The sequence below is a fragment of the Micropterus salmoides genome, unplaced genomic scaffold, assembly GCF_014851395.1.
Source record: "Micropterus salmoides isolate LMB-PRFRI ecotype aquatic unplaced genomic scaffold, ASM1485139v1 Ms_hic_scaffold_14, whole genome shotgun sequence".
NCBI lineage: Eukaryota > Metazoa > Chordata > Actinopteri > Centrarchiformes > Centrarchidae > Micropterus > Micropterus salmoides.
Window position 1 is genome coordinate 7,443,276 of NW_024040485.1, and position 27,904 is coordinate 7,471,179.

General features: G+C 40.5%; 1 protein-coding gene and 1 long non-coding RNA gene across 5 annotated transcripts; both read right to left on the bottom strand.

Moving 5' to 3' along the window:
* Positions 1 to 8,168: 8,168 nt before the first annotated feature.
* On the bottom strand, positions 8,169 to 27,726 carry LOC119901753. 4 transcript variants are annotated; one of them, XM_038717406.1, is made up of 7 exons: positions 14,791 to 14,895; positions 13,495 to 13,806; positions 13,129 to 13,410; positions 11,846 to 11,962; positions 9,796 to 9,839; positions 9,547 to 9,661; positions 8,433 to 8,567 (listed from the first exon to the last, which is right to left on the bottom strand). In XM_038717406.1, the coding sequence occupies exons 1-7, from the start codon at positions 14,846 to 14,848 to the stop codon at positions 8,563 to 8,565; spliced, it is 933 nt and encodes a 310-aa protein (XP_038573334.1). In that variant the 5' UTR covers positions 14,849 to 14,895; the 3' UTR covers positions 8,433 to 8,562. The 4 variants fall into 4 exon arrangements, with proteins under 4 accessions (XP_038573335.1, XP_038573336.1, XP_038573333.1 ...); XM_038717407.1 differs by lacking the exons at positions 9,547 to 9,661; positions 13,495 to 13,806; positions 14,791 to 14,895 and adding exons at positions 26,177 to 26,337; positions 26,423 to 27,726 and having other exon boundaries at positions 8,169 to 8,567; positions 13,129 to 13,252; XM_038717405.1 differs by lacking the exon at positions 9,547 to 9,661 and having other exon boundaries at positions 8,171 to 8,567.
* Positions 21,410 to 26,127, bottom strand: LOC119901754. The gene is made up of 3 exons (XR_005444245.1): positions 25,535 to 26,127; positions 24,350 to 24,393; positions 21,410 to 23,484 (listed from the first exon to the last, which is right to left on the bottom strand). It is a non-coding gene; the product is annotated as an uncharacterized LOC119901754 (long non-coding RNA).
* Positions 27,727 to 27,904: the final 178 nt, after the last annotated feature.

Genomic DNA, 27,904 nt, shown 5'->3' on the forward strand with positions numbered 1-27,904 from the left:
TGTTTTTTTAAGCATTGATTCAAGAAGTAGGCCGACATTGGAATTTTGCAATGTCCCCAGTGTTCATTCAACTTAGATCTGAAAAAATAACTTAATAACAAAATCTATTTAATCAAAAGTAGTTTTTATCAAAATGGTTAACTTTTGTACAAATAAGGTCTTATGTTTGTCCCCAGCGACCACTGTCCACCCTGTTGAGCTGCATTACTGTCTCTTTTTAAATGGCATCACTCTCATAAGGTGACGTCTAACCAGTGGAGGAAACTTTTGGTTAGCAATTTTCTAACTCTCTTACTATTTGATTTGGCCCTTTATAAATGAGTTTAAACTGTTACTGTATCAAGCCTGAAAATGGCACATCTGTGTTGGTCAGGTGTGTTCAGGCAAATTGTTGTGGCAGCAGCAGTGTTGGGGGTAACGTGTTTTGTAAGGCGTTACTGTAATCACATTACTTTTGTCTGTAATGCAGTAATGTAACACATTATTGTTGATAACATTACAGTTACTAATAACAAAACCGTCGCATTACTTATTAACTGGTTCTTCAAGTATCCACATGAGGGGAGGAGAGAAAAATAAATCAAACTTCCCTTTTCGTGCATGTTTGCCTAACACTTTTCCGACCTCACTTTTGACTTTAGCGCCAGTTCATGAGGATGCAGAAATGGCAGAGCTGCTAAAGATGTCTTTCAAGGAGTGGAAGTGGGCTATTGTAGCCTATTAGTTTTGTGAAAGGACAGCGATGCTAGTAGTAACTGTAACTACTATTATGTAATCCATTACATTTTTTGAGTAACTACCCCAACACTGCAGCAGTCACTTCATTGATTAGCCTATTAAAATCTCCGACAAGCCGACAGGATCGGTCAGGATCTAATGTTAAATTATGTTCTGCGTTCTTCTACACACCCAAAAGGTCTCATACACAGTCCTTGGTTCATACAGTGAAACTGTTGGGAATAAAGCAGCCGTCCTCCTGATCAGTCCTGAGCTCCATCAGAGCGTCTTACTTATTTATTCCAGAAGCTAGAAGTTGAATTCTCTGTCCTCTGGAGAGTTTTCTCTGTAACGTCAGGTTTATAACTACAGTTGTTTTGTTTTGCTGCTTAAATTGCCCTGATATTTTCTGTGACTTTATTGCACACACGTTTTAAATTACTGACTGCAGCCTCTCTATTCATGAAAGTTAATTGTACGGTAATAAAACACAAAATAAAGAAATCACTGTAGGGAATAAATGTGACCCACGACCATTTCATCATAGTTTATCATAAAGCAGCGCAGCACCGGGTCCAGACTTTTCAGACGGCGTCTGTGGCTGTTAACAGACTCCAGTCTGCAGTGAAGTTCAACACTTGATAACCACAGAGCTGCAGAGTAACATTAGGCTTTATGATCAGAGACAGTTTTTATATCATGTCCACACCTCTTTCTATAACCCCTTCTCTGCTGTGAGTCTGACATTAAATCAGTCAGTTGATGGTTTTAATAATGCAGTACGAGGTACAAGCGCACCTGGCTTTAACAGGAATACGGAGACGAAACTCTGATTGGCGTATTGCACATTACGCATTGAAATGGAAATATGTCCTTTAGTGAGTCTTCTGAAATAAAGAGTCCAGTCCAGACGTCTTTTAAGGGTTTTATTCTTTGCAAAGGGTCAGACAAACATACAGAGTGCAAACAGTCTGCAGAGTGAAACAGGTGACTTTATACTGTAAGGGTATTACGCAGCTGTGCAAGGGAGGAAGGGAGTAGGGACCAGCTGTCCTGAGATGAAGGCCTATCAAGGACAGTCTGATAAGAAAACTCTCTAACGAGCATCTTTCCCATGGGAAACTTCACCTTGCTGTAACATAATAAAATAATCAAATACCACACAGTGAAACACTGGTCTATTCTGATGAAGCATGCAGGGTGAAACAGTAAACTAAAATGTCAAATTTCCATCACAGCATAAACACACCCATGGCAAATTTACAGACTAAGTACAACCCTTTTGGACCATGCACCTGGCACACTGACACTTTTTTCCGCTGTTAAACTAGCAAACTTGGAGTTTGACACCAAACGCAACTGCGGCACGTGGTTCAAAGTGTGCGCTTAGATCGTTAAAACAGGGCCCTCTAACACAGCATCAATCAATGCACGTGCACCACTTGTGAGTTTTTGGAACTGCTACAGCCTACAAGATGAAATAGATATCTAGCTAAATTTACAATGTTAGCAAGCCCACTTGTTGAGTCAGCCAGGGTATTTACCTTTTCATTTTATTTATTAATTTAAGTGTTTCAGTTTTATCTCCCGAACTGTTGTTTTTAGCCTTTACAGTCAGTATATCCTTCTGAGTTGGGAAAAATACTATGGGCTCTATCTTGCAAAGTGAAGCACAAGTGCATTGCTACCCGGAGGAAAAATCTTTTGCTTAGAATAGTCTTGTATTTACCTCTTGAGAAAACACTAAGATCTCAATTGTTTTTGATGATAATAATAATAATAAATAATAATAAACTTTATTTTATAGAGCGCCTTTAAAGGCAGCTTCTCAAAGCCCTGTACATAAAATCACAATCCACAGAAAAATACAACAAATAAAAGTGAATAAAAATAACAACAACAACATTAATAATAAAAATTATCTAAAACAATCATAAAAAGACATCAGCAACCGAATGCAAGTTTTAAAAAAGTGTGTCTTGAGAAGAGCTTTAAAAATGCCAAGGGTCTGGGCTTCCCTGAGTTCAGGAGGAAGAGAGTTCCAGAGTGAAGGAGCATCACTTCATTCTGAATTGTTGCTCCTGAAACCCCTTTAGAGAAAGGATGAGATAAAGCGTGATTGAGGTTTTCATACTGAATTGAATGGAGATTACAATAGGGGAAATGGAAGAGATCTCATCAATGTATCTTTTTGAGTTGAGTAATGCCTTGCTTATTGCTCCTAAAAAGCAGTTAGGAGCACTAGGGAGATGTTAGTGAGCTGGGTTGTATTTCCTTAAAGTCAGTGCTTGAAGAAACTTACCAGAAGCTTGTCCTGAGCTAGATTTGAACCCTGCTTCTGATATTCAAGGGACAACAACACTGCCACTGCTCCACTGAGTTACAATAACAGTGATCAACTGATACTGAGTACTAGTAATGTGCGATACCACTTAATTCCTATACGATCCAATACCAAGTAATCCAATACCAAGTAATACCCAGGCTGGTATTGCCGATACCGATACCCATACCAATACTTTTTACATATTTTATTTCTAGTATAATGTAACCTCCCCCCTCCCGTTTCTGTATTTATGAGAGAAATAAGGAGTAGGCTGTAGACTTACTAATTCAAAATAATAGCTGCATAATGACAAGCCATCAAACTATATATCATATTCTTTAATTATAATAAAAATATCCTGCTCAGAACTGCCGCTTCATAACATCATCCTATTATTGTGACAGACTTAATCTCAGATCTTTAGCAAAGTTTGCAGTGTTACCAAAGTCTTTCACTGTCTTTGCACACACATCACACACAGCAGCATTATTACCTTCACTGCTAAAATACAGCCAGACGTGACTGTTTTTACAGTCAGCCAGAGTCAGTATTCAATCGCGGGAAATGTAAAGAGCTGCAGTGGCTCACTTCAAAGAAGCTCCATCACAGAGCCGTAGCGCAAGCATGACTTTGACAGGCGGAAGGACAAGTAGTTCCTATCAACCGAGTATAATTATCATCCTGGTAACAGTAAGATAATTATGATAAAACACACACTCACTCCAAATGACTGAGTTTAGATATTGATCCTTTATGAGTATCGATCCTCAAGCAGGAAACGCTGGTATCAGAAATATCGATATTTTCGGGTCGATCCGCACATCACTACTGAGTACAATTCCCCTCCTATTCAGAAAAGGAGAATTACTATATATTACTATTATTATATCCACAAATAAAGTCCTCAATATTCTACTCAAGTATAAATGTATTCCACAGTGAATGTACTTAAGTATCAAAAGTAAAAGTGCTCATTCTGGATGGCATTGTTGTTTCTCAGTTCTTGCGTGCATTCAGTCCTTAATGAATTCATCTCTGAACATCTTGTCAAAGTTATGCTGGATGTGACTACCTTAACAAATTGGAAAACATAAAATTTTCATAAAAAAAAAAAAATTACATAAGTATTTTCATTGACAAAATATATTTTATCTTCTTTCTTCTCAGTGACTTGGAACAGGGTTCAGATAAACAGCAATAAATACAATAAGTACAATGCAGGATTTGAAATTCAAGGGGGTAAAAGTATAAAGCTTCCTAAAAAACAACTCAAGTGCAAGTATCTCAACATTTGACTTAAGTAAATGACTTGAGTAAAATATCACTAAGGTCACTAAGACAAAACTGAGACATACACTATCTTGGAACCTTTTTCTGATCCACATTCTGGAGATTCATACATTCTCAGTTCAGACTTATTTACGATAATTTAAAGATCTTGTCTTTTGATCAGAGTAAGAGACACAGGCCCCATCCACACTACTGCCTTTTCGTTTTCAAACGGAGACCTTTTGCTACGTTTGCACCTCCTATCCAGACTAAAACGGGGAAAACGAAGACCTAAAATGGAGGAGTTTGGACACGCTGCCGACCCCGTTTTGCGTTTCAAAACTCCGGAGCGCGTTTTAGCGAAGACGGGCCAAAACGGAGGACTTTAGAAACGATGACGCAGCCGCTCACACTCTCTGATTGGGTCTTATAAGTCATGCAAAGCAGAAACACATTTAGTTTTGGTATTTTTATTATAATATTCTGTACCATGCAAATAACACTTAGGCCTATCTGCCTACACTTGTAGTCTACTGTACCGTTTGTAAACTAAAATGTAGTAGTGTGGATGGGGCCACAGATCAGTTAGATAGTGACCTAGTGACCTTAAATTAGACTTATTTAAGAGAGTTGAGAGATCTCTTCTTTTGATCAGAGTAAGACATACATGAGATTGTATATGGTTCCTGAGCAGAACTTGAGAAGTAAGAGAAAAAGCCCCACCTTAGTGTTAAAAGTAGCTCATCTGTGTACATTTACTTTTATTCAAAGTGACTAGCATTTGAGGAACAACATACAAGCATCAATAAATCATCAATACAGTAAAAGGTCTTATTAAAGCCACTGATGTTTTTCCCCTTTTTCAGCCAGGAATCTATTGTTGCTATTGTTATATGCTATAAACAGTTTTCTTTATCCTGAAATAATGGAAAGAATGTGAGACAGATAGACGTGGTCTGTCGTTGCTGAAATCTCCAAAATTATTTATTTACATATTCACATGCTCATAACGTGTTCACAATAAAATCCCAAATTCAAAATATTTTCGTAAATACTTTCATCTCTCAAAATATGTTTTGGCTATTATTACACTGTAAAATGCACTGATACACGGACAGCATTAAGTATTACCCAGACTTGCTAACACTATAACAATATTAATCACAAAACATATACAAATGTGCACACTTAAAGAGGTGGTATTATGCTCATTTTCAGGTTCAAAATCTTAATTAGGGGTTGTAATTTTCAAAAAACACCATATTTTTCTCATACTGCACATTGCTGCAGCTCCTCCTTTCACCCTGTGTGTTGTACACTCCGCTCTTGAGCTACAGAGTGATGCATCTTACTTTTTTGGGTGTTGCACATGCACAGTTCTCATGTAAGGACTACTAGCCAATCAGAAGCAGAGAAGGGCGGGTCGTAAGAAACAAGGTAGTGTGATCCAAATCAAAGCCGCTTCAGACTGCGACCGTAACCTAGCATTTGGTATAAGTTACTCACAAGTCCACAACCACACAACATCATTGTTCCACATCTTACAATCAGGACTAAACTTTGAACTGTGTTCTGATGATCTATGCTGCCTTGCCGAAAAATGCTACCATAGCGCAAATCGATAGACTCGACTCTACTCGGCCCTGCTCCTTTTTGTATTGCAGATAGTACCCGCAGATAGTACGTAGCTCGTTGCCATAGTGACGCCACACACAACTGCCGCGACGTAATGTTCAATGCGACACACACACACCAGCGATCCACACAGCTCTCTCTTTTTTAAGTTAAAACGTTTCAACATTACTCAGAATGTAAAGACAGATAAGCGGTATGAAAACCTTCCAGCTGTGTTTTCCTCTGCCGTTGTTGCTGCAGCGGTCTGTGTGACGGCGGGAGCAGAGGGCTCTGTGAGCGGGCGGCTGGCCGGCCTCACACGCTCCTCCCGCGGGTTGGTACAGGCTTCCCTCGCAGCCACTTGCGGAGCTCCTCAACTCCGACAATATTCAAGCACATTTTTGTTCCGCTGTCACTTCTTGTAAAACTGTCAACATTCGAAATCTACACAGCTGATTTCTCACCTCATCAGCAGTCTGTATTTTTTCACGTTACATTTTAGTATCTCTCAGCTCGCTTGGAACCTCGACGGAGGTGAGGTGATGGAAAAAAAGTACCTGGAAGCAGGTACAGGTGCAACATTTCTACAATGGAAACCCAAACAAAGGCGAGTCGAGCCAAAGGGCCTCCGCTCAGACTAGCTTGGTTTGAGGGCGTGCCTGACCCCACTTTATGACGCGTTTTCATTGTGATGTCACAAGTAAAGGAAGTGAAGGGCTGGACTACAAATGAGCTGTTTTCAAGCGGTTCAGAGCAGTGTGGGTGATGGGAACTCCCTTTGGGCTGGACTTTGGGCTTTTTCACTTTGCAAACCTGTTACATGAACAGAAAAGAGATATAACTCAATATAGGAGAGGAAAAAAGCCAAACAGCATAATACCACCTCTTTAAAACATTTTCAACACAGTTTTTAAAAATAACACAATTCAAAAATAGTATGACATGCCAAATAGGGATGCAACGATCTGATATTGAAATCAGATATTGTCCGATTGACCCATATAGCTATATCGGGTATCGGTGACAAAGGGCGAATCTATTCACTTCAATTACGCGTACTACAATTATGCGTTAGCAGTGCGCCAGTAGACCAGAACATTTTGCTAGGAGAGCTAACTTAGCATTTTTGTACTTCAGCAAGCCAGCTATAAGAAGAAGAAATATATGTACAATGTAATTTCTTTGGAAGAAGCTATCTCTCTATTCTCAGTGTGGATATCATACTGCGAGGCTGCAAAGAGAGTTGTTGTCAGAGCAAGCGAGGAAGAGATAAACAGTGAGACAAATCAAGCAACTGGACAAGAGTGAATATCAGACTGACTTTTACTGTTGGCGTGAGCTAAAAGCTAAAAGGATGAAGTACAGATGCCAAGCTTTTTTCTGTTGGACTAGTCAGTAATAACTTATTAGCTGGCTTGCTGTGTCTTGTGTTGCTGCTCTTGCTTGATGTTTGCCTGTGTTAGCAAAGTTGTTTGTTGCTAGTTTTTGATTTTGGGGTGTACTCACACTAGGCGATCCGTACCATGCCTGAGCACATTTTACCCCCAAAGTCTGGTTCGTTGGCCCATTGTGATCGCTCCATGCCTTGCCCGTAAAAGAAATCCTGTATCTATATGTGGCGGTCAGCGTTGATACTGTGGCGGGCCGCCGCAAACATATAAATGTATAGAAAACACTGACCCAGTGATGACGTAAACATGCTCCCACTCGGATCGTTACGCACAGTGTGACTGCAGGCCAAAAGGGGAGTGGGGTCATGGGGAAATCGTGCTTGAGCACGATACAAGTCAACTGGGCCTAATGTGAGTACGCCCTTAATGTAATCATAAAAAATGCACATGTACAACTGTCTTTATACACTCACCGGCCACTTTATCAGGTACACCTATTCAATTGTTTACACAAATAGCTAATCAACCAATCACATGGCAGCAACTCAATGCATTTAGGCATGTAGACGTGGTCATGGCAACTTGTTGAAGTTCAAACCCGAGCATCAGAATGGGGAAGAAAGGGAATTTAAGTGACTCTGAACGTGGCATGGTCTGAGTATTTCAGAAACTGATGATCTACTGGGATTTTCACACACAACCATCTCTAGGGTTTACAGAGAATGATCCGAAAAATAAAAAATATCCAGTTGTGTGGATGAAAATACCATGTTGATGTCAGAGGTCAGAGGTGAATGGGCAGACTGGTTCGAGATGACAGTAAGGCAAATAGTCAAATAACCACTTGTTATAACCAAGGTATGCAGAATGCCAACTCTGAACGCACAACACGTCGAACCTTGAAGCAGATGGGTTTCTGCAGCAGAAGACCACACAGGGTGCCACTCCTGTCAGCCAAGAACAGGAAACCAAGGCTACAAGCTAGGTGTGCCTTGCTAGTACAGTGTGCACTAACATGCATGTATGTGTGAGAGTGTGTTTGGACCACAGTCTATGGTTTGGACTGAAGTTTGACTGTTTCAGGATCTGGCCCTTTCTACATAAGCATACATGCTCTCTGGCAGAGTCCTGCCTCTCTCAGGTGATCCCACAGGTCCAGTGTGAAGCCCTACCGAGCTGTAGGTGGTGGTTGGAGAAAGACCTGAAGCATCTGTTGGGATCTGATTCAGAGGATGGGTTGTAGATTCAACCTGGGAAATAAATCACATATTTTGAGCAGAGGTTGTTTTTACTTTACACTTTATTTCTAATTGTGCTATTATACACTATTAACATTTGAAGTAGTCTCACTACACTTAACAGCAGGTCATATATATCCTTCATAAACTACAAACTATTTTACCATTCACTACAAAAAACCTAAGATGCATAAAATGGCTATAAAACAAATATTTAGGTGTTTTTCATCAAGAGCAGAATGAGGATGGTTGGAGATGGTTTCACTGTGTCTAAAGAAAATGTTTTAGTTTAATGCCTCAAACAAAACTCTTAGCTACGAGAGCACAACACACTGCAGCTTAAACAGAAGCACATAAAGAAAGTGTCTACACCACTTTGACAACACATGCACAGAAAAAGACAGTGAAAGCTACAATTTTACTGTACTTACTGTTTACACAACTATCACAAACATCAAGGGCAGATTTCACTTGAGAGTCCTTTGTTCACAGTACTCTCAATATTCACTGTGTAAGAAAATGCAGAAGTGTAAAACCTTTGGCTCAGTATGAAGTCAGCTGTAGCCTAGGTTACCTGGTGTGTGTCAAATTACAGGGAGAAGAAAATACATGGCCTAATGTAAATAACATTGTTGAAGTATTTTCGTTTTAGACATGAGTATGTGATATTGATGGATTTGTGAAGAGGCTTTTGGAACATTTGCTTTTTTGCAATCACATCTCCTAAAAAATTTATTTTTTGTGGGGTCATGTTGAGGTCAGTAGGTAGAGCATGCCCCCCATGTACTAAGGCTCAGTCCTTGTTGCAGCGGCCTGGGTTTGAGTCTGACTTGCAGCCCTTTGCTGCATGTCGCTCCCTCTCTCTCTCCCACATTTCCTGTCCCTCTCCATGTACTATCTCATTAAAGACAAAAGCACAAAAAGAGGTACTTTTTGTTTCTAACAATGTATAAACATAATGTAAAAACTTTTTAAAGCGAACAACACATACACAGCATAGACAAATGCACAGCATCGTGGTGCATCAGGAAATTCATCAGGTCCAAAGTTTCACATTTCAGCATAAGCAGCACAACCAGTGACGGGCATGTGGAAAGCAGCAGGACCTGGAACAGCAGATTGATGCAGAAGTTGGTGTAGCGAAGAGTCACAGGTCTGAATTGTTGAAATTCTCGAAATTCTGTCCCTGTGCTTGACAAACAAATTTGGGAGAGTGATTTTAAAAAAACTTGACACTTACCTGAGGAGTTGCATATATTGTGTTTTCAATGTTCTCTCTTTTGTCTGTAGATCAGTAATAAAAAATCATGTTGTTTGCTTAAATTTACATTTCATTTTGAGATCTTAAAGGGATAGTTCAGGATTCTCCAGCAGTGTAATACAGCAAGCTGTCAAGTTGCGCTTAGGTGTAGAAATGAAGTTCCGGTTGAGAAAATGTAGTTCCAAAGGAAATGACTGTGTGATGGCAAGGTAAAGAGCTGAAAATATTAAGCACATAGCATACACTTGAACTGATATTGATTTTATTTTGGTGGGCCATCTTTCAGGTGGCTAAAATACGTTCTGATGACCCTGTCCACAGCAGCACATTGCTTTGCTTCTGTACCAGGACAACTCTCTGCTTCTTAGTGTTGTGTCGTTCAAAGAACGTTTCGTTCATAAGACCTAATCGTGTGTATGACTCGGGAGGAACGGGTTGTCTCAGTGAGTGATTCGTTCATTTTCACGCATGCGTGAAGGATCTTGGACTCTTACGTTCACTCGTCACACGGCAGCTGCATGGGCTCCGTCAGCACAGGAAACAGTATTGATTAGTTCACGACTCTCAACTGTCGGTCTCTGGGTTTGAGTCGTTCATTTGTCACGTGATAGCTCGGCTACAGGGCTGTGGTAAGCAGGCAGCACAGGAAACAGAACTGATTAATTCACGACTCTCAACTGTGGGTCTCTAGGTCTGAGTCGTTCATTTGTCACGCGACAGCTCCTACTGTGGAGCAGGAATGAACGACTCGTTCACCGCTCACATGGGTCCTCAGTCTTTCGTTCATTCTGCAGGCTGAGTGACAGCCAGCGCCGGAGAATGAGAGGAAGGTCGGCTGTCAGGTAACAGTCACTGGACTGATTTTATATAGCTATTTTGTTAATTATGTGACATTTTATAAAGCACAACATTATTACAGTGCAGTGATGTTGTGCTAAGTTATAGTTTTAACACAGCCGTACCATAACTTTAGTCCTGCTAGTGTTTACAGCTAACAGCTGATGAGAGTTGTTCTGGGTCCGCTCCACTTCAGAGCCCTGACAAGGTTCTACCGGGAGCCGAATTACCTCCGAGGTCGTCTCCTCTCCAAAACAAACAGACCCGGTCATTAAAACATTAAAACACAGCCACATAGCAATGTTAGCGTTAGCTCTGTAAACAGCTAACAGCTGATCCAGGTCCGCCAGAGAACGCAACTTAACTTTTCCTTTTTATTTACCAACAGAGCCGTGCTGTTGTTTCACAGCTCATGACTGGTGAACAACCTGCAGTGTTTGAGAGCGATGTGCTCATGTGTGTTTCTCTGGATAGTGAGGTTAGGCTACTGTATGAATGAGCACTTCAGAGATAATGATAGTAATTATATACATAAGCCTTTAAATGGCTGGTCTGGTTGTATACTCTGGAAAGATTGTGAAAATGGATGGATTTAGCCGGAGTAGTGGATTGCATATAGACAACATATTTCTGTGGGTTTTACATGGTTTGAATTTGGTTGTGGGCCCAGATGGGTTTATATAATGATGATAGAGAGTGATCAAGAGGTGAATTTGTGTGTTAGACTTTGACAATTAAAGCAAGCCAGGCAGCCTTCCGCGTTTTAGAACAGTGCTGTTTTTTAATCGCCCACTAGAGGCTGCAGCGCCAAAATTAGCCAGCCTAGTTCAAATGAACGAAATGATTAGTTTATTTTAATGAATGAGATTTGGAGATTCGAGTCTGTCAAAAGAGTTGAACTTGCCATCACTACAGCTTCTCCAAACTGCAGACACGCTCACCACCATCTATTGCATGCTCTAATACACTGACAATGGATAAGTACCTCATATAGTCCCACTTCAAAAATACAGAACTATCCCTTTAACTGCATTACATTCATTTTACTTGAGCTGCACCCACATTGAGTCCAGATTTTGTGAGTCTAAATTACTGAATTTTCACACAGTACATTTTAAATCCACCAGAAAACAAATAGGACTTTGCAGATTGTACTTCTGTCTACTATGTTAAAATGCACACTTGAACTTACATTTTCTTTTTTTTTTGCTCTTTTGATGATAACAGACTGCTGCACCAATTGCCATGGGAACTGCTATAAAAGCAACAAGCACTGGGACAATAATGTTGTCGTCTTGTTTACCTTGATCTGTAAAGAAAAACAAATGCCAGATTAGAAAATGAGGCCTGGTTCAAGTCACCCAACATAGCTACTGTAGTGTAAGTGAGCTACTGTGGCATTACATCTAGCCACCTTGTAGTTTTAACAGACTGCAGTTTTGATTGTTCAAATTTCTTGGTAACAGACCTGATCTGTGTAAGAAATAATTTAATTTGTTCAATTGGTAGAGTCAAACTGTCACAAATTACAACTACCAGCCTTCAAAAGGTAACTGAATCAGCTTGTTGATATACCTGCCTCTTGGTTTTATCATCCTGGTAAAGGTTATTAATGTTAGTTCTGCCATCAAAATATCAGAGCCGCACAGAAAATTCCACCGATCATTTGCTAGTTTAGCTTTTTCTTGTTGAGAACATTTTTATTGGTTTCATGTTGACAGAATACCATATATACATAAACAGATATACTCACTCACTCCCTCACTCTTGTTGAATTGAAGCTGTCTTGTACATTATTTTGCAGTGTACATTAGTTGAATTAATATGGCTTCACTTGCTCATGGACAATCATCTTACTTTCTAGTTCATCAAGACATGCTTTTGTTGTAATATTAGCTATAGCAGCAAGAGAGTTGTATCGCTGTCTGGAGATGCTGGGCTGGTCTGGTCTGGGACCGTCTCATCTTCTCATGTTTACTTTGCAGCAGCAAGAAGCAACAGTTTGCTAACACAGAACCTAGCTAATGGTAGTTACATTACTTGTGTTGTTGTTCACTCTATATCATGGTATTTGGATTTCTCCAGGAACACTTACCCCACCTTTAATGATGCAGAGAAAAATCATGACTTATTAATATTTCTTTATCGGGATATATATCCTTATACTGTATATCCCGATACAGAATATCCCAATATATTGGGATATGAAATGACCTGTATATTGGCATATGAGATATTAGTTATATCCCACAGCCCTATTGTCAGGTGGTTGTTTTGGCTTTCAGGCTTACCAGCATCTAACTGGCAGAAATGCTGAATCTTTGTCATGCTGTTTTTCCAGCTGACCTGGTTACTATGGTTACAGATGATTGAGTCATTCATTTAAAATGATCAATTACTTATCTGCTAACTCTTAACATAACTCCAAACTGTACTGCATTATTGTCAACAAGTCATTTTGTTTGTCAGTCTTACCAGCCTGGGGACATAAGTGTTTGGTCTTTTTAATGTCCTCGGTCCAGCTGACCTGGTTGCTATGGTTACAGATGATTGAGTCATTCAGCAGGTAGACATGTAGAGAAGCAGCAGAGGTTGTGACCTCTGATCGCTCTCCTCCCTCCGGACTGCAGGTTTGGTTGTCACATGTGAAAGTGCTGCTGATGTGAGAGTCCTGTGTTCTGCAGGTCACAGTGAGGTTACAGGAGTCTGAGCTGCTGGACGCAGAGTCCACTGACAGTTCAACTGGAGACACTGGACCTGAGGAGGGAACGTTTAAGTGAAATTTTTAGAAACATGGCAGCAGATTCTCTCTGTCAGTGTCTGAAATATTAACAAACCTACCTTGAACTCTGAAGTTGTATTCAGCTAGTATTCGTTCTTCGTCAGACCCTGTCACTCGTGCAGTATAAACTCCATTGTCTGCCTCTTGTAGATTGTTTAATTTCAGTGAGTATTTTTTCACATCAGTCTCAATCCTTCCAGTGTAATTATTAGAGACTTTTGGTTCTTTATCAGGAAAAAATGTAACTAAAACATCCATTTTATTGAATTTCCATGAAAGAATAAAAAAGTTCTCAGGAACATCAGCAGTCGTGATGTTCAGGAGAACATCCTTTCCCTTCTGCACAAACACAGGAGTCACAGCACTGGAGCCTGTAAAAACAGTAGACAAACTATTATTTTATTTTATTTTTTTAGCTAAAACCTAAATCTCCATTCCTACTACATTTCGAACACATTGGACCATCAGTTCAATATTATGAAGTATCTTCAGCAACTCAAGGTTTATTAAGGGTTGGCAAAATGTTTTTTTTTTATTGAAATCTAGACCGCCCCTGGCAATGTTTTAATTATTTTTGTTTTCCTATATATTTGTATACTTCTTTATGTCCCATCATCTCTTTTTGCAATAAAAATTTTAGTAGTGTAGAGGACATGTAGTCCTCTATTTGTCCAAATTTCACTTATTTTCTTACTTCTGATAAACCAGATGACTACTACTGCTATTCATACTACTTCTTCCTCTTGTGTGTATTAAATGTAGTGACGAAATGCACTCTGTAGAGCAGTTTTTCAGTTTGACTACTGTAGAAACATGGCTGCGCAACATGGCGATGTGCATGTAAGAGGACTCACGGTGTATGTAGATAGAAATGGCTCATTCTAAGGTAATATAAACATAACAGTTCATTATGTAAGTAATTTATACACCACTGAAAACATAGTTATGTCTATTATATTGCATCTCTGCAAATAGATCCTTCTAAATATAACACACTTTTTTCTGCTCGCTGTTGAGTTTTTATGTGGAAAAAGACTTCTCTGTAAAATTGCCTCAGTTCTTGCACCCTAGACTAGAAGACACACATATGGGCTATGTGAAATCCTCTCTTTCTGCATTACAATATCACTTAGTATTGTATATTTACTTCAGTACAATAGCTGTGTACTGTTTAGCCCCCGTGGTGGAAGGAGGAGGCATGGTCTCTTCGCCTGGTTCTTCACCAGTCATGTGGAAAGTGCTGTATTACAGAGGTGAATTATTGCAAATATATACATTAAAAAATAATTAAAAAAACAACAACTAGGAGTCTAACTAACTAACTAAGAAATATTATTTAAAAAATCTGTCTTTACCTTGCATTTGACAGGAAGACAGCAGACAAATAGCACAGATTAATGAAAACAGTTCCATTTTGTCACATATGAGGGAGTGACCTTCCTTCCGCCTTTATACTGCAGCTCAAGAAACTTCCACAGGAAGTTAGAGAGAGAGAGAGAGAGAGAGAGAGAGAGAGAGAGAGAGAGAGAGAGAGAGAGAGAGAGAGAGAGAGAGAGATTCAAAACACACTTTTATTAGTCACTACTCGCTCACACACGATACATTTATATCGTCAACACATCAGCAGCTGACATTTGTTCTTCTGATGTTGAGTGTATTTAAAACCACAAATAAAAACCGGTTTAGTAAAAAACTCTTTAAAACCCCTAAAGATGTTTTCCAGCAAAACAAACAGAGACATGAGATGTGTGCACTCTAAAAAACAGTGAAACACGGTCTCCCTCTGCAGACAGAAAGGACACTGGTCCTGTACATTCCCATTCAGCACAGACACAAAAGAGTTTACAGCCAGTATTCCATGAAGGATTCTCCACTGTAGATCTGCATGTCTCTTTGTCAGGGGGGGGTTTATACAGAGACCTCCAGGCAGGTCGAAAATCAGGGCTTAAACCCAAATGAGTCCTCCAGGGGGTGTCGCTACGTCCATTAAGTGTCTTTTTGTTGAGCGTTTTTACCAACAGTCTGTACAGTGTCTTTCCTGTGGCATCACTCAGAGACACCCCAGCCGAGTTGACCAGTAAAGGTCCCGAAACATCGGTCAAGTCAGGAGACAGAGTGGTAAAAGGATATGGGTCAGTGTCGTCCGGCAGCAGAGAGCTGTCTCTATAGTCCATCAGGAGAGAGACCTCGTGTCCTGTCAGCTGATGTCTCCAGTGTCTCAATAACAGACTGACATAGCGGCTCGACCTCAGCCCCAGACGAACCGCCAGACCAGCAGGACGGTCCAACCGAGGTCCGGTCAGCTCCTCCACCTGCCCCAGCGTGGAGATCCTGGCAGTGCGGAGCTTGTCAAACAGAGTGGGTGAAAACTCCCCAAGACAGTCCAGACGTCCTCCAAACAGAACAGGCTCCTTAAGCAGCCAATACAAGGAGTCAGTGTGTCCCTGTCTCTGTTTGTTCATCAACATCCATACTTTAATAACACTTTGGTAAAACCCAGAGAGGACATGCACACACCTTTTAAGTTCATTAAAAACAGAGACAAGCTCAGTCCTAGTCCACCAAACTGCTGCAGAATACAGTAGGACAGTGGCCTCCACACCAGGTCTGCAGGCCCAGTGAGGAGTCTCTGGACAAACTGCAAGCGGAGAGTAGCCCCCCTGCTGGCCAAGTGGACCAGGCCCTGCCCTCCTTCCTCTTTTGTAAGGAAAAGCATGCTCTGAGGAATCCAGTGTAACTTGTCCCAGAAAAAATCCACTAATATTCTTTGTATGTTTGGCAGGAGAGAGGGTGGAGGGTCAACGCAGGCCAAACGGTGCCACAGAGCCGAAGAAACCAAATTATTTGCAACCAAAACCCGACCTTTAAAATACATTTTAGGCAGCAACCATTTCCACTTGTTCAGGTGACCTTTGACCTTCTCCAAAACTCTATCCCAGTTTTTCTTCAAAGATGCTTCGTTTCCCAGAAACACCCCTAAATATTTCAGCCCTCCTGTTTTCCAGAAAAGGCCTCCAGGCAGACTGAGCTGACTCTTCAGCCTCTCTCCCACCATCACAGCCTCACTCTTCACCCAGTTCACTTTAGCAGATGATATCAGGCCATACAGATTTAAGGTTTCTCCCAACACATCAATATCTCTTTGCTTTTTCACCAGAACGATGATATCATCTGCATATGCAGACAGTTTGAAAAGAATGTCACATTTAGGAAAACAGACACCAGAGAGAGCAGACCTTAGTCTGTGAAGCAGAGGTTCAATGGCCAGAGAATATAACATGCCAGACAGAGAGCAGCCCTGCCTCACCCCCCTCTGTACTAAAGGGAGCGCTCAGGCCTCCATTTATCTTCAGAACACTCGCAATGTCACAGTACAAAACCTGGATCTTGGCTATGAAACGTGGGTTGAAACCAAAGGCAGTCAGAGTCCGCCACAGATACTGGTGTTCAACCCGATCAAAAGCCTTTTCCTGGTCTATTGAAATCAGACCAGTATCTACAGCCAATGAACTAGAGACTTCCAAAACATCTCGAATCAGAGTGATATTGTCACTGATAAACCTACTGGGTACACAGTAGGTCTGGTCAACATGAATTACAGACCCCATCACCTGTCTGAGTCTGGAAGCCAGGACTTTAGACAGGATTTTGTAGTCCGAGCAGAGTAGCGACACAGGCCTCCAGTTTTTCAGCTCCTGCAAATCACCCTTCTTTGGTAGCAGAGTGATCACTGCCCTCCTGCAGCTCAGAGGCAGACGACCCGTCTCCAAACTGTCACCAAGCACTTCCAGCAGATCCTGTCCCAGCACACACCAGAAAGACTTATAAAACTCCACAGGAAGGCCGTCAATCCCCGGAGCTCGACCACTCTGCAGACTCATCACAGCACGATACAGTTCAGGTAGAGACAGCTGAGCTTCCAGCTCTACATTGTGCTCATCACTGACCTGAGGAAGATCAGCATAAAAGAGTTCTTCTACCTCTGGATGGTCTGTCAGCTCGCTCCTGTACAGTTCTTTATAGAAACTGGCTGCGTGCTTTCTGATCTCAGAGGAATCAGAGACGCAAACTCCGTCTCTGGATCGAATGGAGTGAAAGATCTTTCTCTGCCCGTTTTTCTTCTCCAAACCAAAGAAGAAATGTGACGGGGCATCCATCTGTGTGGCGTCCAGGAACCGAGACCTCACCAGAGCCCCCTGAGCTGTCACACCCAGCAGGCTGGCCAAAGCCAACTTTTTAGATTTTAGGGAATCTAAGTGTCCCTGATTTCCTGTGGCCCCTACTAGACCCTGTAGTTCTACCACTTCAATCTCCAGATCCTTCAAAGATCTGATAATGTCCCTGGTGACATTGCGAGTGTACTGCTGACACAGCTGTTTAATCTGGCTTTTTCCAAAGTCCCACCACTGCTGAATACATTTGAAATCAGCCTTAGTTTCTCTGTGAGTGCGCCAGAAAAACTCAAAAGCAGACTTAAACTCTTTGTCATGCAACAGTGCAGTATTAAAATGCCAATAAGCACTGCTCAATCTGACGTTTTTAATAAAAACAGAACAATAAACAAGACAGTGATCATTAAAACCCACAGGGTTAATAAAACAACCTTTAAAGACATTGATGTGATGCTTGAAACAGTAAAACCGATCTAATCTAGCCTGAGATAAAACATTCTCTTTGCAGCGACTCCATGTGTACTGTCTCTGACTTTTATTAAAGCTCCTCCACACGTCCAGCAGCTCGTGTGTTTCTATGAGCTGTTGTAGGCTCTGTGAGGAGGCTCTGTGAGGCTCCTGGTGATTCCTGTCCAGCTGTGGATTCTCTGTACAGTTAAAATCACCTCCCAAGAATAAAAACTCATCACTGCTGCATTTTCTGACAGTATTGCTTAAAACACTCAGCACGTGCAGCCTTTACATGGGACATAGACATTTATCAGATTCATCTTTATATTCTCATACTGAACTTTAACCTTCAGTAGACAGCCTTCAATGACTTCCTCCACCTCACAAGATGCAGGCAGGAAACCTCTGGAGAAAAAAAGCCCAACCCCTCCACTGCAGCTGGACTGATGGCTCAGAACAACCTGCCCTGGCCACTCTTTCTTCCACTGACTCTCATTTTCAGAGTTACTGTGTGTTTCCTGAACCATCAGTACGTCTAGCTGCTTAAACTCCATGAGTTTAAAAAGGGCAGCTCTCTTTGTGTCGTCCCTCGCTCCATTTAGATTTAAAGTGCCAATTTTAAAGTGACCCATGGAGAGAGAGAAAAATAATAAAGAAACACAAAACAAACATTTCAGGAAGAAAAAGAAGAGAAGAGGCTGTTTAAACATCATCACCAATAATTTGAGCTTTCACCTTAATGATCAGCTTTCTGAGGCGATATATCTCCTGCTCTGTGAGGCCTTCATCACCAAAACCTCCTGAAGCTCTAGTAAGAGGTTGAGCTGAACTGACAAACAGTTTCAGGTCTGGGAAAAAGTTCTCAACCTTCAACAGCCTGAGACCCTTAGTGTCCTGAAGGAACTTTTGTATTTGAGCTAAAGTGTAGCTGCTGCTCCCCTCCTCTTGTGAAATCACTGTTTTCTAATGAGCGTGTTTTTCTCTTTCTTTCCTTTAGCAAATTTAGCTCTGCTCTGAACACTTTCTGTGCTCTTTCTCTTCTGTGCGATTTTCATTAGATCCTCATCAGATATATCCTCATCCTCAATAAAGTCAGAACACACTGAAATGTTGCTGCTCTGAGAACATTCATTCAACTGACTGTTATACACCTGTTCACTGTTGTTCTCATTTTCTCCCTGGTCAATGTTCAGTTCTGTTTCTGTGTCTCCCTGTCCGCTTTCTCTTTCTTGCAGTTCAACATTAGACACACTGGACATGATTTTATTATCAGACAATCTCTCAGCGACTTCCTTGGCCAAGGAACATCCACCGGGACCCTCCAACGCGGCCGCATCAGCCGCAGCTACGGCGGGCACCGCGTCAGGTGCCGCAGTCCCATCGGTACCGGGGGCCTTGCCACCGCGCCAGCGGTAGCCGCGCTGGGCACCGCGGTAGCGGCCGACGCCGCCGCAACATCTCCCTGCTCTCTTAAAATGTTTTTCGGGCATGAGCGAATTAGATGGCCCTCTGCACCACAGCCAAAACATTTCATGGTTTCCAAAGTTGCAAAAACCATGTAATTAAATCCGTCCACATTGAAATTAAAAGATAAATTAATTTCTGACGAGTTGTTCTTTAGCACCATGAAAACCTGTCTTCTGTGACAAACAACGTGTTTCAACAATGGAGACTTACAGCCCAGGGACACCATCTTGATGGGGGACACCACCTGTCCATACCTGGATAGCTCTTTTAACAATAAGTCATTTTTTAAGAACGGGGGAGCGTTGGAGATGGTTACTTTCCTGGCAGGGTTAACCAGAGGGAGAACCGGGGTAAAAGTATCTTTAATAATTACCCCTTTTTCTACCACATCGTTTACTTTGTCAGTGTGATCTAAAAACACCACAATGGCTCCGTTCATGCGGGAGGCAGACTTAATGCTGCCATAACCCACCACCTCTCCCACCGCTAAACTCGCCTTCTCCACCGAGCAGCTGACAGCCGCCACCAACTTCACTGCATGTCGGCGTGTCAGCTTCACAAAATCGACTTCCACATCTACAACGGGCATGCTGCCCAGCCAGGCTGGAAGCACCGCCACCAACAAACACAACCACAAAAGACAAAACTCTCAACTAACACGATATAAAGAGACAAAAGACATAAAAGTTTGGAAACTCACTCAAGGCAGCGTTCACCACAGCGTTCACCACACCACCACTCACCTTCCACTCAGAGAGAGAGAGAGAGAGAGAGAGAGAGAGAGAGAGAGAGAGAGAGAGAGAGAGAGAGAGAGAGAGAGAGAGAGAGAGAGAGAGATTGTTCAGTTGGCATTTTGTCTTTTTTGACAGCCAGACAAGAAACATGGAGAGGTGGGGGGGGCAAAGGTCTCCTGGCCAAGAATCACACAGTGGTCGTTGCTGTTATGTGGTGTGTGTAGTTAACTAGTAGGCTACTGGGGCACCCAGACACACTATATTAATAACTATTTGCTATACATTTAATTTATGGGGGACGACACGGTAGCTCCGCTTTAATTTTAAGAAGTTTCAGACCTGTCTCTGTTTATTAGTCAGTGTAGGCTAAATATACAGAGGTAGATTTCTCTTCAGTGTGTTCTTCTTCTGCCACTACACACCTCGACTATGAGATTGATAGTGAAATCATGCTCCGCCCATCGAAGCATCAAATATTCCACTATTCAGGGTCTGCCCTACACTACTCCATACATTTATTTTTGCACTTCACATCGCTACCGATTGATCACTGCGTTCCATCAAGCAATACAAAGTTTTATTGTGCCAGCATTTTCATTTATATATTTCATCAGCTGATTCTACTTGCATGGCCGCCAGCTGCTTTCATCAGGTGCATCTGTCAGATCGGCTGGATGTGCAGGCTATTTTTCTTTAGTGCAGTTTAGTGACTATCGGCCTCATGAGACAGAATGGAAATGTCAATAAACAATGTAAAAAGTGTTTCTCGCAGACAGTCTGACAGACTCTCTGACTCTGTGACTTTAACTGTCTCCATAGTAAAGGTCAATGGGAGAAATAACAGAGAAGGGAAATCTGTTAATAAATGAAGAAAGTTGTGTGTAGTCCTTTTTCCTTATTCATACATTTCATCATTTGATTTTACTCACAGAGCCACCAGCTGCTTTCATCAGATGCAGTTGGTGAGATGTGCCGGGTTTGTTCAGGCTTAATTTTCCTTTACTTGCTTCATTAGAGACTTTAGTGCAGTTTAGTGACATGTTTAGTCTGTTTCTTTACTTGTTTACTACGTTTCATTGTTGTCTATTGGGACTAAAACTCAGGAAATATCAGCCTTTTATGAATAAAATAACAACCAGGCAGCCGATATGCACACTTCATTATCTGTTTATTTATGGCAAGTCATATTGTTATCTCAACAACATTATTGTACATTGCAGATTTTCCTCATATCATGCAGGCCTACCTCACACCCTTGTTCGCTTCATTTCTCATTTGGGGAATTGGTTGCTTGCTAGGATGGCTGAATTTGCAAAGTGGTCAAAGGCTTGACTTAATTTCACTAAAGCCAAAGATAAGGATGCCACTTATGTTCCAAGTTAATTTCTTAAAAGCACCTCTGTCTGTCTTCAAGTCAGAATATCGTTATCTCCGACTGCCCTTGGGTCTCGTTTTTCTAACAAGTAATAGAAAAGTATCGATAGTGGTATCAATAAAGATCATCAAACTGTCTCAATAATGATTAGGGTTGCCACCTTCAATACAGAAAAATAAGGGGCGCCTGCCGCAGCGAAGCAATAACAGTGTCTGTTGGGGTAATGCTATTAAGTTAAATAATATACATACATACACACATGCTTCAAAACTACTACTACTACGGTTGCAAGTGGTGTGCATTTAATTGGACATGCTCATTGGTGTACTTACCATACATGCAAACTAGAATTGTATACAGTGTTCCAGGATGGTGTCTCATTCATAGTAAAGTTTGCTCACCAGGGCACATGGTGGTATTTTGTACAAATGTAGAACGACTTGCGTATAATTTCACTTTAAACAGAAGTCAGTTGGATCAAAAGTAACACACAGGACTGTCGAAAGTAAGGAGAGTCAAAAGTAACCTACAGGAGGGTTAAAAGTTACACAACTAGATTTGTGTTTCCCTTGTTTTTATTAAATATACGTGACTATGACCTTGTAAATATGTAACTGCAAATGTATTTTGTCCTTTATCTTTGCAAAAAATTTATAAATTACATTTTAATTTTTTCATTTATTATGTATTTACAGTTTCTTCAAATGTTTCAAAAGTAACCCACCCTATACTTGTTGAAAAGGTTTTTATTGGCAATGTCTATCCATTTTATAAAACATTTCTTCAACAATATGAAAATGAATATTAATAACATAAATATAAATTCTCAAAATAAGGCAAAAATAGTCAAGTTTCTATCCAGCTGTTTTTATACATAATTCCAAAATGTGCATAAAAACATCTGGCCGAATCAGACCTCTATCCGTCTTTCTGACCCTCACTCTTGGCATAATCTGTTGGTATAATATAACATAAACATGTTTCAATACATGCTGCAACACAGAGAAAGTCACCACATTAGCAGCTGGACAAAAGAAACACTTGTGGTCACTGTAGCGGGATGAAAGTAACACTTTCGGCTAAAGTAACAAGTGTTACTTTCATCCTGACAGGAACTCTTGACATATCAACACGATTTATTCCTACACTGAAAAACTCTGGCAAACTTCAGGGTGTGTTAAAGCACTAAATAATCTGTAGATTAATCATTACTGTGACACATGAAACGAGAGACACAACTTCTAAATCGAAAAAGATTACCGAAATTTACTTGACGTGCTCGAAAGCAGTTTTCCGAAGACAAAATGCGATATTTGGCAGCTCCATCAAGGGTTGCGTGCTGAAGGTGCTGTCACAGCTTGGACTGCAAATGCAGTCAGGGCTCTGAGAAAATCGCCTTGTTACTTTCGCCCCGGTTTACCCCTACTCATGTGTCTTCACATTTAGATTCATATGGGACCTAATGGCTCCAATTGTGATAATAAAAAGAACAGCGTTTGTATTGCAATGTTTGTGGGTGGAAAAAGTCTTTCTGTACCAGAGTAGAATATATGGGTCCCAGTGTGTCAACTGTGATACAAACTGTACAAGCTGTGATGGTGGGGAGTTGGTGCTTGCTGTGTCACCAGCTTAGGCAGCACTTAAAAACTGGAAATTGCTGATTCCTGATAAATTGTTTCAGGATCTGGCCCTTTGTACCTCAGCATACACGCTCTGTGGCAGAGTCCTGCCTCTCTCAGTGGTTCCCTCGGGTCCAGTGTGAGGCCCTACCAAGCTGTAGGTGGAGGTTGGAGAAAGACCGGAAGAATCATCTGTTGGCCTCTGATTCAGACCTCGGGTTGCATCTTCGACCTGGAAAATTAATTGTACATTTTGAGCCAGGTTGTGCATTATTTATATTTTACACTTTATTTCTAATAGTACTATTATACAGTATTAACATGTGAAGTAGTCTCACTACAATTAACAGCAGGTCATATATGTCCTGCAAGAACTACAAACTTCTGTATCAATGACTGCAACTTAAACACAGGGGCTTGAGCACCTGCCCTTTTTCTTGCTCTATCTATCTATCTAGTTTTTTTTGTTTTTAAGCAGTATACACACAGCCTCCCTAACAAACAAATATCAGGTCTGGAGATGAGACTTTGGTCGAATTGCCCTCCTTCCCCCTCCTATATCAGCATATCACCACAGAACGTCCCCGGTTTGAATATGTAGTGTAATATGTTGTTTGGTTAATTTAGAAAAAAATCTACAGATGCAAACAGACTAGTAGGCTTAAAACTTAAATGTGAAACGTTTCTTGCCATTACAGTAAAAGACGACATGGAAGCAAAATAGACCTTACTGTGTCCTGCCTTACACAGTAAGTTGTGGCAGGCTCCTCATTTAATGACTGGCCATTCTATTAGTTTGTTGTACGCTGATAGATCTTTACATGATGTGTGCATGTGACAGGTAGGAGCAAGCAGCTGGAACAGCAAATTGATTTAGAATTTGGTGTAGCGAAGAGTCACAGGTCATGTACAGTAAATAGACTACCTTATCAGGAAAATGTGTAGTGATGGGTGCAAAGGGACAGCCAATAGAAGTGAGGTTGGCTCATTTCTTTATTTTCCTCAAATCTGATGACAATTTTTAAATTGCTCAAAATCTGAAATTCCTTGGTTTGTCTGGCAAATTTGGGAATGTAAAAGAAAACCTTGACACTTACCTGAGGAGTTGCATAGACTGTATTTTCTCTGCTCTCTCTTTCATCTGCAGGTCAGTAATAAAAAATTAGTGTTTGCTTTAATTTACATTTCATTTTGAGAGCTTTACCTTTTCTATTTCTTAACTGCATTTCATTTACATCTCTAGAGCTAAACCTACTGGACATTAAGTCCAAATTTTGTTTGTGTTTAAATTACTTCTTCACACACTTAAAGCCTCTATGAAAAGGATCTACTATTTTGTAATGTTGAAAACACCTAGAAAAAAACTTGCATGCAGTTACCCCTTTTTCTTCCCACTGGTATATCTGGCTTTGGAATGCTACATTCTACAATGAAAAATCTATCCTAATTTGACAGATGCAATAATGACATGTAAACTAATCTACATATGGAGATTTAAAGAGATCATACCATGCTCATTTTCAGATTCTTGTACCAGAACAGGTTTACATGGTTTCAATTTCAAAAACCACCATATATTTATCATTCTGCACATTGCTGCAACATCTCTTTTCATCCTGTGTGTTAAACGCTCTGTGAGTGAAGCATCTCACTAGTAGTAATACCTAGTTAAAAATGTAATCTGGTACAATTACTAATTACATGTTAAAAAATAGTAATCAGTAACATAATCCAAGTATCACAAAATAAAATAAATGTAACCTGATTACTTTTAGTTACGTTTTGCAATGCCAAATAGGCAAATGAAGTATCAATGATGCGTTGTCTGCTCAGTGTGTTTTTAGAGAAATATACAAAATCTTCCATTCCCTGAAATCAAAATCTATGTTTAAAGTATCTGGCCCATCAGTGACAAAAAATGTGTTTTGGAGGTATTCTTGATTATATTGACGACTTATTCTGCACTTAATGAAAAGATTTCTCAATATAATGCTGCTGAAGAGTAGTGTTTCTGGGACACTGATTACTGCACAAAAACGTGAAACTGGATCATATTTAATGGCAAAATATTCCTGATGGACAGATAGCTTTACTTGTTGCTGAAGTTAGTTAACAACTGCCTAGCTTATTAGCTCAGTTAGCTGAGCAATCACTGGTCAGATTAGCTCTGCGTGTACTGGAGAGGTTTGACACAAAATTGGCCACAGTAATGCACAGTTGTTGGTAAACAAATAGAATTTTGCAGATTTTATTTTACTATTAAAATGCACACTTGAACTTACATTTTCGTCTCTTTCGACGACAGTACACTACAGCAAGAACTACAGTAAGCATTGTTATGAAAAAAACTGTGATGACAACAATGAGCACTGGGACAGTAATGCGTTGTTCATATGGATCTGTAAAGAAAAACAAAAGCCAGATTAGAAAATGACACCTGGTTTAAGTCATGCAACATAATTGAGATAGTGCTACTATAGCATCAAGTCTTGCCAACCTGTGCTTTTATGAGTGCAGTTTTAATTATGCAAATGTCTTGGTTATAGACCTGATTTGTATTAAGAAATTTAACTCGTAACTGTTTTTAATTGGTTCAAATCTTATTTTTCTTTCCTATCTGCTGTAAGCATGGATGGGTTCATCTAAAGGCTATGAATTGATGTGCTCATCAAAGTTGATTTTTAGGTCTCCTGCTCTTTTTAACCTTTACATGCTGTCACTTGGAAACTTCCGGAGGCATGGCATAAATTTATTTCGTGCCTTAAACTTGCATTATTTCTAATGACCAGCAGGGAGTAACTCCACTGGTTGCAGAAAGAAGTACGATTGTACAGAAGTCGACATGAAAATATTTATTACCTAATTAAAAACTTTTCTAATGTCAGCAGCAGGTAGACATGTAGAGAAGCACCAGAGGTTGTGACCTCTGATCGCTCTCCTCCCTCCTGACTGCAGGTTTGGGTGTCACATGTGAAAGTGCTGCTGATGTGAGAGTCCTGTGTTCTGCAGGTCACAGTGAGGTTACAGGAGTCTGAGCTGCTGGACACACTGGAGTCCACTGACAGTTCAACTGGAGACACTGGACATGAGGAGGGAATGTTTGGGTGAAATGTTTTAGAAACATGGCAGCAGATTCTCTCTGTCAGTGTCTGAAATATTAACAAACCTACCTTGAACTGTGACGTTGTATTCAGCTACTATTCGTTCTTCTTCACCTGTCACTCGTGCAGAATAATCTCCACTGTCTGCCTCTTGGAGATTCTTCACTTTCACAGAGTATTTTTTCACATCAGTCTCAATCCTTCCAGTGTAGACTGGAAAGACTGTTGGTTCTTTATCAGGTGAATTTGTTACTAAAACCTTTGTATTGAATGTCCATGAAAGAATAACAAAGTTCTGAGGAACATCAGCTGTCATGACGTTCAGAAGAACATCCTTTCCTTTCTGCACAAACACAGGAGTCACAGCACTGGAGCCTGTAAAAACACATAGGCCTAATACAATAAAATCACTCACAATAAATGTTTTTAGCCAATACTGAATGTTACTCCACACTCACTGGATCATCAGTTCAAAATTATGAAATACTTTCCACATATTGTGGTGTATCAAGGATGGCGGGGGACAAGACGGCAGCCTCTGGATTAAGCTCTGCAGTGCTTTTTGTGTTTTTGTTTATTAACTCTGTTTTCTGCTATCCCTCTTAGGAGCTCTTAAACATCGGACTTTCAACTGCTAACACTATTACACTGCTCTTGATCGAACCTGGAACTTTCCTGGAGTTATTAGTTGGAGGAGCGGCAGCTCTGTTTGGGATCCTTCGGAAACACCGAAGGGGAAGGCGTGCAGGCACGCTGGTAAAACTGAGACAGCTGGGTTTTCGCCCTGTGCTCCCTGGCCAACAAAATACAGATCTGCCGCCCTCTGTTTTACGGCACATCCCGGACAGCGCACTTTTCCTGCCGGGATTTTACCAGGGACACTAATGTTGCGAGCCACATGAGACTGAGGGGGCGCAACAGAATAGTGGCTATAGGATTGTTTTTACTCAAACAAAACAGGTTCTCACAAATGGTAATCCGTCCAGACAAATTAAATATAAAGATTTTATTTAGAAAAAGGATTACAACGTAGACAACTTAAGACAATACAACATGATGAAAATATAAAGGAATTATTGCTAAAATATCATAAATACAAAATGTTCATATATAGGCTATATGAAAATACAAACAATTTTAACAACATGCGGTAATAAAAACCTAAATAATTATAAAATAAATTGGTTGACTACATCCAAATCTAGATCTTCATATAAGCTGCTACTTGATGCAGGAAGAGCATCAGATGGGTCTCTCGGTTGGCGCCAGACTCTCGGGTAAATGGGATCCATAACTGTTGAATATGTAAGAATATGAATATAAGTAAACATTATAATTTCACTATGTTGACTGTTTTCCCATAAGGCATGACTACTATCATCAAATGATTTTAAATGAAAACATACAGTATATTTCTAATTATCATTCTAATGAAGGCTTCCTATCAGAAAGGTAGGAAGGTACTTCACTGTACAACTGCAGTACTTAAATCTGAGCAATTTCCTTGACATTTTTGTGTTATTTTACTTTTAATAGACGCATGTAACAGGT